This window comes from Sus scrofa, chromosome 16 (genome assembly GCF_054392235.1).
Source record: "Sus scrofa isolate SSC_HxYL_T2T_F1_AM1 chromosome 16, Sscrofa_HxYL_maternal_Yorkshire_Landrace_v2.0, whole genome shotgun sequence".
In the NCBI taxonomy this organism is placed as follows: domain Eukaryota; kingdom Metazoa; phylum Chordata; class Mammalia; order Artiodactyla; family Suidae; genus Sus; species Sus scrofa.
This window is the reverse complement of record NC_139398.1, coordinates 73,315,297-73,328,458: the sequence shown is the minus strand read 5'-3', so window position 1 is coordinate 73,328,458 and position 13,162 is coordinate 73,315,297. Positions and strand designations below refer to the sequence as shown.

The following is a 13,162-nucleotide window of genomic DNA, read 5'->3' as shown; positions in this document are numbered from 1 at the left end:
CACACACAGTGGAATAACAGCTGGGCAGGCTTTCAACTCCTACAATGCTGCAAATAAACTGGTTTTTTGGAAGGAACAAGGGAATATTCACAACCCATTACTTAAGAATTATTGTCTTTAATATTTGAAACCAACCTATTTTTAATAAATTAAAGCAGATTCAAAAAAATTGTTGCCCAGGAAAATAGTGACAATTATATTGCACACCTAAACTGTATAATATACTCTTTCAAAGATCATGATTCTTACAAAAGTTTTTAAACCTGGAAGACATTATGATGCCTAGTTTACTTATAGAAGAGGTAAGATCACAGATTCAATTAGTATCAGAAGAAAAATATCTAGACTCTTTTCACTATAAATCCAGTGTTCTTATCCAATATTATTACCCCATTTTCTCTCTTCTATGAACAACCTTAATATATTTTAAAACCCTTTCACCTACACTGTCATGTCCTGAAGCAAAAAAAAAAAAAAAAATTACAGGACATATTTTAAAATATTTTATACATTAGCTAGGGAAAATTTTTGGTTGAGAAACCATCAATACTATCACATGCACCTCAAATAGCTCTGCCTGGGGAGTTACAGGATACAATTCTAAATGAAATTTATGACAAAGCTACTCTTGCTTTGGTAGAAACTTCCTGAATGAACAACTTTTCCTACCAAGTTTATGAGATCTATACTTGAGGCACTTAGGGACTATTTTTCTCAGAAATCAAAATGACTGCGTTCATCACAATGAATGATATTTGACTTTAGAAAGAAAATGTAATTAACAGACTCAAAGTACAATCACTCTAAATTAATCAAGAGTAGACAGACATTAATTTAGAAGGGGAAAATCCATCAAGAGGAAAACCAAGTTAAACACTGTAGAATCATTAATATCCATTTCACAAGACTGAAAGCCATTAGCTTGAGTTAGCCAACAGCCTGGCACAATCACTTTCTCTTCCTTCTGCCACTGGTCCATGAAAAAACACAGCCTACTGAAATTGTTTTCAAACAACTTAATTTGCTTCTCATTAAGGGGCTGTGTGGATGGTTATAATGGATTGATGTTTAAATGAGAACTAAGGCTTTATTTAAATGAAAAAGGTTTTTATTAAAAATATTTTACATTAACATAAACTTCACATAACGTTTTGATGTGAAGAACCTATTTACATTTTTTTCTTTAAACCTTTATACCCAGTTTGATTTACTCAAAGAAATACTGAGAGTTGCTTTCAACATTCCAGTAGTAAAGTAGCCTATCCAAGAGAGCTTTGTGGTATAAGCATAATGTAGCTAAAGGAAAACCTGGAATGAAATGCAAATTCCACCATCTTTCAACAGTGTCATGAGGCAGTCACTGTACCTCTCTGGGTCTTGGTTCTTTGATCTGTAAAATCTGGTAACTAAATACCACACAAGAAGTTGTGGGGTTTAAATGAAATAATGCACATATGTATTTTGTAAACTCTGAAATAATACACTAAGGGAGATTCTGAGACAGAGAACCACAGAATAGAATCTTAGTGCCTGCAGCATATTAGCTGTGTGGTCTTGGGTAAACTGCATACCTCTCTGGATTGAAGATATGCTATCTATAAAAAGATAGCAATAATTCCTTATAAGATTGTTGTGCAGAATAGTAATAAACAACCAAATATGCAGTTGCCACTCAATAAAAGTTAGCATCATATTACTATTATGTTTACTAAGTTGTTACACTTCCCAAATCCCAATATAGTGAGATTCTTAGATACCACGTAGTTAATCATAATGGAAAATATAAAATCCTGGGTAGAAACCAAGGAAAAGAGATGACAGGGTTGAGAGAGAGGGACATTCTCTACTAAACGATTTGCAACCCATTGGATTTATATATTCAGCAATTTTTGTGGAGTATTTACTGTTGGGCATGCAAAAGAATGTTATATGCAACCTTTGCTGGTACAGGGCTTAATATCTAGATAGATAGGTAGATGAGTAAATAAATATATAAAAAATAGAAATTTATAATTATATGCATATATATGGATACAAACATATGTATTATGTACATACTTACAATTTATGTTTTTATACACACATTACACATTAATTTAAAAATTAAGTAACAACATGTGATAAGGCAGTTCACAATAAAACTGAAACTATGATAAGAAATGTTTAATAGGAATGACGCTTGTTTTTCACTGTACCAATTCTTTTACCCACAGTGTGTCCTCAAATATATTTATTATGTAAATAAATCTATCAATGCATGTTTTATTCCAAAAACTGGATTCTGAGGACTGGAGCTGAGCTTTCTGCATTTGTAATCCCTTTGTTTTCTCTACTTACCCAGAATAAAGATAAGGGTGTTTTCCCTAAAAAAAAAAAAAAGCTGTCAATAAATCTCAGCAAATTGGCTATCACTCAAGCTTAAAGTCCTTCCATGATACTCCCTTGGCATATTAGGTGGTGCAAGGGGTTTCTTCTCTGCTACTCTCTAATAGACATACATGGTCTGTGCTACACTGGAAGACTACAATTCCCCCATATCCCACTCTGTCACACTCCCAGCCCCATGCACAAGCTGTTTTCTCTGCCTAAGATGTCCTTGCCTCATTCCGCAGGGAGCCCCTACTCATCCTTCAAACTCTCATGGAAATCCTCCTTCCTGTGTGAAGTTTCTCAGACCTAAGCTAATAAGGTAAATCATCAAGTCCTTTGTTCTACTTTGACATCACCAATTACCATACTGCCATATGGTTACCCACCTATCTTCTTCACAGGACTGCAAGTTTTTCAAAGGCAGAGATGGTTTTTTTCTCTCTTCATGTTGCCAGAACTGGCAAATACTAAACACTCTACAAATACATCTGTAGTTGATTCTTTCACATAACCATAGTCTTAAAGTCTGTTGCTTAATTACATGAGATGAGAAGGAAACCAAGTGTGTTGAATAGTGTCAGCTAATATCAGTATTTATTATAGGACAGGTGCAATATTGTTATTAACTCCACTGAAAATAAATGTAAAACCCTTAGCTCAGAGAAGTGATGAGATTGTTCTAAGGTTATTCTGGCTGCCTCTATGGGACAGAGCAAGGATTCAATCATTGGTCTGTCAACTCTGAACCATTAGGTCAAGTGAGAACTGATTTAGGATGATCTACCCAACTGTCATTCTGTTGAGGAAAGGATACTGATACGTGATGATTCAGAACTATGCAAGCTTTGTGTTATGGAGAAGAAAATAAAGGCGGACAGAATTGCCCACAGTGCTGATCTTAACAACACATGTGCTTATTTTATTAATGAAAATATAAGGGAATTTGCTCTATTTGGCAAGGTTAAGACAATGTAGTTCGTAAAAATTAAGATTCCACACTGCCAGTTTCACAGAAAAGAGCTAAAATAGAAATTTTGACTGCTAACACAACCGTATAAGGGAGATAATTATTTTCATTAAATGTCACTAATAACTAATGGAGAAAATTCCATTTTGGTTAAACATAGAAAATATGTGACTAATAGCTAAGTGACAAAGCATCTTAATCATCACTTATTAAGTGGATGATTTTTTAAACCACAGACGCATCTCTTTTATTCCTTATTTTAAAAAGAAATATACATTTAAAAAGACAGAGTCCTATTAAAAGGACAATAAAGTACCTTCTAGCCTAGACTATTCTTACAAGAAAAGATAGGTAAAGAATATTAGGCACTTGGGAGCATTGAAGAAATTGGAAACCCCCCTCTTCTTTCTTTGCATTCCCTTATATCACCATGTAAAGAGTGTTATCTCAGGGCCTTCTGCTTGACAATCTCAGGCATGGCAAGCATAAAAAAGATTATTTGCATTTCTCTTATAATCAGCGATGTTGAGCATTTTTTCATGTGTTTGCGTGGACTTGTAAAATAGACTTGTGGCTGCCTGATGGGAGAGGGAGGGAATGGGAGGGATCGGGAGCTTGGGGTTATCAGACACAACTTAGAATAAATTTACAAGGAGATCCTGCTGAGTAGCATTGAGAACTATGTCTAGATACTCATGTTGCAACAGAACACTGGGTGGGGGAAAAAAAATGTATACATGTAAGGATAACTTGATCCCCTTGCTGTACAGTGGGGAAAAAAAAAAAAAAAAAGATTATTGATGACTGTGAAATGCTATAGCTAAAGGCTTTAGCCTATGGCTGCTGAACAACTTTGAAAGGCTTATCTATTTGTCTGTTTTGAAATTGAGTTTCCTCCTTTGGAATAACAACATTGCAGAGGTAGCTGATGACAAGAGCAGAAACTGACAAAGAATTAAAAGTCCACATCACCTATTCTAATGCATGAATGCCCATATGCTTGTGCATACACTCACACACACACATGCACGCATTTGCTTGTTCCAGAATTCCTATTTGGTATGTTATCACTGAATGGCATTAGTTGAACTGATTTTTTGAGAATGGTCTCCGTGTTTTGAGAATAGTCCTTCCTGTTATTGAAAAGACGGGGATAGATGCTCACTGGCCCCATTTTTGTCTTCATGGAAACAGAGAAAGAATATGTTTCCCAGCCTCCTTTGTTGTTTGATGATATGGCTGGGTTCAAGCCAAAAGAATGTGGACAGATTAATACGTGCCATTTCCTGGTCTAGAAGCAGAGTGTCCTGTTTGGTGCCTCTCCCATTCCCCGTATACCCCGAAGCCTCTCTGCCCTGTCTGCTTGGTGGATGATACAGGCCGACTCTGAGTCTCATCTTGATGGACACATGACATGTCAGCAGCTTGGGTTCTAGCTTCACCACTCGGAAGACAGCCCCCTAAGTTGACTCAGATTTCAATGTGAATGAGAAATAAGCTTCACTGATAAGCCACTGAACCTTCAGAATTTATGACTCCACCATTGATTGCCTACTCTGAATAACGGAAAATTTGGCACAAGATGTGGTGCTGCTTTCAGAAAGCCTGAGTTAAATAGCATTTGCTTATCGGTTGGTCAGTAGTCATTTAAAAAATCCGTATCAAAAGTTGCGAATATGTCAAAAAATGGTTTTCACAATCAAAGCTTTGGTAAAAACATTGCCGTAGATCAGCACGGTATACTCCAGCACCTCAAAAAAAAAAAAGGAGGATTAAGACTAGAATGCAAATATTTGGTCCTTGTTTTTGTTGCGCCATTTGGAAAGGTGTTGCAGGAATAAAGCAAACTCTCAGTTTGCAAAGATAGATGAAAGTAATTGAGGAGTAAAGGAACTGAGAGTTTCTCAGACTGCTTTTGACTACAAATGTAAGGAGTGGGATTTGAAAAGACTGAGGGATGGAGACCCAGTATAACTTCTCAGTGGCTCAGAGAACACATCAAATTAAGGATGGTGCCTTCCCATTAAAGCTGGGAAAGAGGTGAGGCATGAGAATGAGAAAGCAAAGAAATAAACTGGATTTGAGAATTGTGTCTCAGAAAGATCTCTGGGTATGGTTTCATTACATAAAGCTGAGTACATTTAAATATATCAGAAGCCTATAGTTGAGTTGAGGGAACTGTATTGCCAGATAAACTATATAATTGAAGTTTAAAAAATGTTGACTATTTGAGACTTACGCAGCCTTTGGAATCTGTCCCTTAGTATCTATTCTTCTATAGAAGCGGTTAAGTTATTCAAAATTTCCATGGACCAATGACTGATTTGCTTTTCTCATTCTTCCAGTTTTTTCTTTTTTTTTTTTCTTTCTCATTCTTCCAGTTTTTGAATGTAAATACTTCTTATCATTATTCTGACCCAGTTTTACATTTTGCGTTGAAATATTTGACAGTGGAGGGCAGATAAGTTTTATTTTCAATTTCATAGGTCACCAGTCTCTAGGCCTAACTATTTAGGTTTATGGAAGGAAGAGATTTGATTTGGATAGGATTTGGAAGGATGTATAGGGACGATGGTAGAGAATGGCTAGACAATCACTGTATCATTTCTTCTTTTTGGACACAAGGAAGACTATATGCCAGCCTTCTTTACAGTTAAACTGAGACCATTGGCTGATTTTTGGCAAACGGGACCTGGGCATAAATTATTCATAACATTCCAGACACAGTCTTTATGTATACTATTGATCCTCAAGGCTGTCTCTAAATTTCACCCTTAAATTTCATGTCTGTGACTGCTGGCTGGATAAAGCCAAGGTGAACTGAGAGATACAGGAGGCAAAGAGCATGGGTCCCTGAATTACTATTTGGGAAAGAAACATTCAACCCATATCAGACTGATCTTAGCAATCAAAACACTTCTCATTTTAAGCCTCTAAGGTTCCCCTGTTTGTTACTGCAGCATGGCTTAAGCCTGGCCAACTTGTAAACTTTAACTATGTGAAAACAACAACAACATCTTAGTCATACTATGTTATTATATTATTATCCCACTGGATTCAATTTTTAGTATTTTGTTTGTTAAGTCATTTAGCGAGATTTTAACAAATGTTTCACATGATACTTGATTAGGAGATGGAAATAATAATTTTAAGTGAGCACTGCATTGGTCCAGTAACTGTTCTAGAAACTAAAATCCTTTTGAGTTTCATTATTTCAACTTTAAAGATGAGAAAGACGAAGTACAGAGAAGATATAGGACTTATCACTTGAGCGAATAATTCTATTCTATACACAGTATTCCTTCTTAAAGTCTTAGACTAAGTCTTCCTTTAAGGTTCCATCCATGCCTTCCTCTCAATCCAGTTGTCTAAGAAGGGTTTTACATCTAGACCCACGATCATTACCATGGCAATCGGGACTGATTCAACAGTGCCATTAGGATGTAAGCTAGTCCAATAACAATGGATTTTTAATTATAGAGAGTTTTATTGAGATTGAGACAAGTCACCCTTTATTCTGAATCTTAACCAAAGGTTTCATTTCCCGAAACTGATGAAAATTATTTTTCAAATCCATAGGGAGAGTGCATCTACATACGAGAAGAGGCAAACCGAGAGATGAAACTGACACACAGCATAATAGAAACTTTACATCTCTTGGGACCTCAAAGTATGTGTAAACATAAATAATATAAATATAAATATATATCACAATAGCCTTATTTGAAATAGTAAATCTGCTTTTTTAAAAGCATGATGTTATTTTTATTCTTACTTTCAACTTCACACACCTTAAAATGTATCTAAGTCCAGCTAGCTGAACCAAGTTTCAAACTTCAGAGCACTATTTTTTTTCTCATTTCATGATGTTGTCTTACCTTTCACTTGACAAAATATGGTTTATAGTAAATGAAAGTATTCATTTACAAATAGACATTTTTAGACCAATAACTATACACTGGGCCTTAGGATGGAAAGAAAACATGAAATAAGTAGAAGAGTTTACTTAGTTCTTGCTGAGATGTAAATAATAACCATGAAATCTGAAAGAACTGCAGAAAGCAAAGACAACCAGGTGCTAAATTTTAAATCCCTTATTGATCAAACTTAGACATCATTAACAACTTTAGGACAAATTGGCTCAAAAGACTTCTTTCATTGCAGTATTTCCTGATTTCTGCTCAGTTTATTTTCCTTCCATAAAAATTTCAGTATTCCCTTCTTGTTCTCTCCTACTTTCATCACATGCTGTCACTACCTTCAATTTCTATATGACAAGAAAACAAAGTAAATGACAAATATCAAACTTGATTACATGACGAAATATGATATGCTGGTAAATGTTTAACAACTAGTCCTCTGGAAAAAAAATCACTATTTGTAGTACGTATCCATTTTCATGGCATAAACACTCCCACCAAGAATGATTTCAATCAACATGATATCACTAAATTCTGAGCTGGAGGAAAAAAATGCAAACAGTAGGGTTTCAAAAGCCACTACAAGCCAGCTCCAGCATTCCACTGGTTACAGTGGTAGAATTTTCCAAACTGTTTCAAAATTATAGATTTATAAACAAATTTTCTTAACTCACTAAACATTTTTTAAAATCTTTGTTTGTGGGTATGCATATGTGTGCCTGTGTGTGTATGTGTGTACAAGTGAGATAAACAAAGGGAAAATATAAGTCAAAATGTTATTACTGGCTATTGCTAAGTGTGAAATTATGAATGATTTGAATTGCCACTAAGGTTTTTACTTTTGTTTTTCAAATATTCTGTAATCATTACATTATTTAAGAAAAATAAGTTTCTGTACTAAAAGAGAAATAGCTTTAATTGCCTAGGTTTCATATTTCCCTGTTGAAAAATGCTCATGTGAAGAAAAAACTACAGCATAATCCTCATACAAAGCTGACAAAATTATTTATGATATGTATCAGTTGAACATGTTGCCTGACCATTCAAAACAAATATATTTTTAAAACAATGAAATGCACGAGACATAAAATAGTAACTCATATATTATCTACCTGGACTTAGGCCAAATGTGAATATTTGTTTTCATGTAGGTAAAAGCAGCATCTTTCTGAATTTGAGTTCGGTGGTTCCAGAAAAGCTATTTGCAAATGAATAATGTGATCCACATAAAAATTTTGCTGACAAAGAATCAGTAGGCTCAAAGTAAAAACCTCACAGCAAAAATGCGTATTCTCAAACAACTAAACTATAGCCCTGTCGTCTCATTATCAGACATTGTTAATTAAAGGAAATTAATGCTTGGTGGCACTTACGTTTTTATTTGTTTTTATTTTTTTTATTTTTTTTTTTTTATTTTTTTTTTTTTGTCTTTTGTCTTTTTTTGTCTGTTGTTGTTGTTGATGTTGTTGTTGCTGTTGTTGCTATTTCTTGGGCCGCTCCCGCGGCATATGGAGGTTCCCAGGCTAGGGGTCGAATCGAGCTGTAGCCACCGGCCTACGCCAGAGCCACAGCAACGCGGGATCCGAGCCGCGTCTGCAACCTACACCACAGCTCACGGCAACGCCGGATCGTTAACCCACTGAGCAAGGGCAGGGACCGAACCCGCAACCTCATGGTTCCTAGTCGGATTCGTTAACCACTGCGCCACGACGGGAACTCCGGCACTTACGTTTTTAAAAGACATTCGCGTTGGGCTAATAATGAGATTAGAAAAGGGGGGTTCATAACTGATCTTAACTACTATAATGTTATTTATGAGATATTGCTTTTTAAAGTAAATTCGGAAAGTTACTTTTCACTGATTGGCTTAGGATATTTCCTTCAGAATAGATTTCCAATGAAACTCTTAAGCTAGTAGCAAGAGCATACAGGTAGATCATCATATCGAGTAGATATTAATCGGGAAATAAAATGTCGAAAGTGAAAATTAAGGCCCTGGAGAAAAAGACATCATTAGACAACCTTTCCAAATTAAAATATGGAAAGATTAATAAGGGGTGAAAATGTACTAGTCATGGCAACTTCATATCAAAGAATGAATTATCTTCATTTTGAAGATGAAGTTTAAGGTTGAATTAAATAGTTACCTTCATTAACTGTGATTGGTAGCTCCAGTCTGGGGTAAATTTCTGAAAGAAGCAAGATTTCTATCCGGTATTTGAGATGCTCAGTGACAAATGCCTATTGAGGGACAACATGAAATATCAGACTTGTAAACAATAAAGATTTCTGACAAAGTCATCATGGAATTCTATGTAACATCAATCCTTTGAAACTTTATTTCATAATACCTTCTCAAGTGATATTTGTCTCAATTTCAAGTACTTTGCATTCCTTCAAAATCAGTGTGGAAAGTAGGACAGATGCTTAATTTCTTTTTTTTTTTTTTTTTTTTGTCTTTCATCTTTTTAAGGCCACACCCATGGCATATGGAGGTTCCTAGGTTAGGGGTCTAATCAGACCTATAGCTGCCAGCCTACGCCAGAGCCACAGCAACACAGGATCTGAGCTGTGTCTGCAACCTACATCACAGCTCACGCAGGATCCTTAACACACTGAGCGAGGCCGGGGATCGAGCCTGCAACCTCATGGTTCCTGGTTGGATTCATTTCTGCTGCACCACGACAGGAACTCCAGATGCTTAATTTCATATATAAAGGACATGGGTACAGAATGGGAAAAATATGTATAATTGTATTCAGAACATATTAAATATATTCCCTAAATATCACTAAGAAAGACACATCCAAATGATACAAAAGTCAAAGACAAATAGATAATTCACAGCACTTTCAAAGAGGAAATAAACAGATGGAAAGAGATTTCATTATCAGGAAAATGCCAATTAAATAAAATTAAATGAGAAAATTATGAGATAGCATTGTACACCCTAAAATAACTAAGAAGAAGAAAAAATTCAGGACAATGTCCATTACTAGTAGAGATGTGGAATAATCAGAGATCTCAAATGCTTCAGGTGAGGGTGCACATTAGTAAAAACCAAAAAAGCTATTAGTATCATTACGCAAACTTGCAGAATACAGTGACCTATCAATTTCATTCCTTTAGTACATAACAGCAGAAGTATTTTCCAAAAGATGTACACGAGATGGCTAAAAAGAGCTCTATTTATAATTTTCCCAAGCTAGAAAAATACCCCAATACCATTTAATATTACAACATATAAATAAATCATATCATCTCTTAACAGTGAGAATGAAGCTCATTACATGCAAAATTATGGATGCATCTCACAGGCATAAGGTTGAATGATATATACCAAACACTAAAGAACACATACTGTGTGCAAACTGTATGCTTCCGCTTTTACAAAAACCTAATTTTCGCTGTTCCTGTTGAGGAAAAGTGGGTTGGTAGGAGTTCCCATTGTGGTCCAGTGGGTTAAGAACCTGACCAGTATCCCTGAGGATGTGGGTTTGATCTCTGGCCTTGCTCAGTGGGTTACACAAGCTGTGGCATAGGTCACAGATGCAGTGTAGATTTGGCATTGTTGCTGTGGCTGTGGCATAGGCCTCAAGCTGCAGCTCCTATTCAACCTCTAGTCCTAAAAACTTTCATGTGGTGCAGGCGCAGCCCTAAAAAAGAAAAAAAAAAAAAAGAAGTTAGGAGTAATAATTATCCTTGGGATGGATAGTGATCAGAGGGGAGCACAAGAATGGATGGGAGGAGCTTCTGACGGGCATGTAATGATCTGGGTGTTGTTTATATGGATGCGTTTATATTCTTAAAGTCCATCGAGCTTTAACACACAAGGTTTGTTTTGTGCCTTTGTCCACGTTTATATTTAAATTCAATTTTTACATATATACATATATATACACACATATATACATATACGTATATATTTTTTTCTTTTTAGGGCTGCACCTGCGGCATATAGAAGTTCCCTGGCCAGAGGTCAAATGGCAGCTATAGCTGCTAGCCTGTGCTACAGCCACAGCAACACCATATCTGAGCCGTGTCTGTGACCTTCGCCACAGCTCACGGCAATGCCAGATCCTTAACCCACTGAGTAAGGCCAGGGATCAACCTGTTTCCTCATGGATATTAGCCGGGTTTGTTACCACTAAGCCACAGTGGGAACTCCCCATGATCCTGCTTTTTTGATTGAGGAGCACACTGACATAGTGTGCTGTATGTGAGAAACAGACAACTATAAGGAATGTGAACAGTTGTTCTGTGGTGAGGGCAGGACATGACATATTAAAATATTTTGAAATAATTTTATGGGGAAGAAAAGTAAAACATTTATTCTGCTTGATAACCTCATCTAATTAGCCTTTAGGCTTGAATTTGAAAATGACTTTTCTATTAATAATGATAAAAAACCATCGACTCTAGTGGAAAATCTTTTTAGAACATTTTAAAAGATGTGCTTAAAGGGCTTATATTCAAAAATGTGTTGGACACCTCTATTAAACAAATTTCAAAATGTATTAAAGTCTTTAATGTTAATATTTCATATGTATCTCCAACAGGGATCTACCATATGATGCAAATGAACACTTCCCATTCCTCTACAGCTCATCCACCACACACACATACACACACAGACACACACATACATACACACGAATGGAGAATTACTACTCTGAGGAATGTCATTTTGAAAACAAATGATTTAGGATTATTGCAGATGTTTATCATTATAACGAATACTGCATAATGTTCTAATGGTATGGTCTAGTCTTAGTAAGAATTAGGTCATGGGAACAGGCAAACTTCAAATTCTTTTCCACTTTGTTTGAAACAGGAAGTACTACAGAATTGCCCTTAACCACTATGGTTGGAAAATGTAGTACATGGTCAACAGAACTTTCTGGGTAACCTGTTTATTCGGGGAAACTTTTCCATGGCATGGTGATTCCTGCTGGGATAAAGGGAATTTTCTCTGAACCTCTGATAGTGTGCATACATTTGCTAACTGAGCTCCCAATTATATAGTTTTAGAAACCCAGAACTTCAACTACCACAAATCTTCAAAGTCACTACCTACACAAGTGGCAGAAATGTCAACACGATTTCTAAGAAACGTTAAAAAAGGAAAGTTGGCTCTCATTAATTCTTCTAACCAGAATAAAATAGAAGAAAAGGGAATATTTTCACTCTATAGATGTCTGAAGACAATGACAGGTGTTTCAAAACTAACCTTTAATTAGTAATGTAGGAGCCAATAGTGGTTCTGACCAACAGCTGGGTAATTAAGACACTTATCAAAAAATTGATAATTAAAATGTAAAATTCAAGTAGCTTCTATTAGCAAGAAAAATAAATCTCCAATGAATCTAAGCTAGATCAAAATATTTTTTCCTCCCTTATCAAAACTGCAGAGTCACATGGAGAAAATTTCACAAATTCCAAGAAAATATTACACTAATGTTTTCATTTGAACTATTTCCCTGACATTGGACTGGAGCAATTCACTCCACCAGAATGAATATAAGACTTTCACCATCCATGATTCTAAAACATAGGTGATCAAAAGGATATGGAGAGAAAGTCATGGATCCTCTAAGGCATACAGGAAAACAGAAACAAAAAAAATCTTCCCATAAATATATCAATGCTCCAAATCCAAAGAGAGTCGCAGGGTCTTTTCATAACATTGTACCCACCACCTCCACCACCACTATCAACCACCACCACTGATGGCATAAATAACAACAAATTAATGCAGAATTTCCTAAAAAGCTGCTCTAGCATTCATTTAATATGTAAGCAGGTACCAAAGTCACCTGGAAGACATATTATAACATAAGTTATAAATCAGCCCTACCGTTAGACTTTTTGATTCAGTAGGTATGGGATAGGTCAAAAGAAATTT

General features: G+C 35.7%; 1 protein-coding gene across 4 annotated transcripts in view; it reads right to left on the bottom strand.

The window, feature by feature from the left end:
* The window catches only part of LOC102157413 (uncharacterized), an 843,474-nt gene that overhangs the window by 9,650 nt on the left and 820,662 nt on the right, over nucleotides 1–13,162 (bottom strand). For all 4 annotated transcript variants that reach the window (XR_014830900.1, XR_014830899.1, XR_002339681.2 and 1 more), the window contains one exon: nucleotides 9,405–9,498. Coding sequence is in view for 1 of the 4 variants with exons in the window: in XM_085001860.1 (XP_084857986.1) it covers nucleotides 9,405–9,498 (94 nt within the window). In the remaining 3 variants the exon portion in view is untranslated. The remainder of the gene's footprint in view (nucleotides 1–9,404; nucleotides 9,499–13,162) is intronic.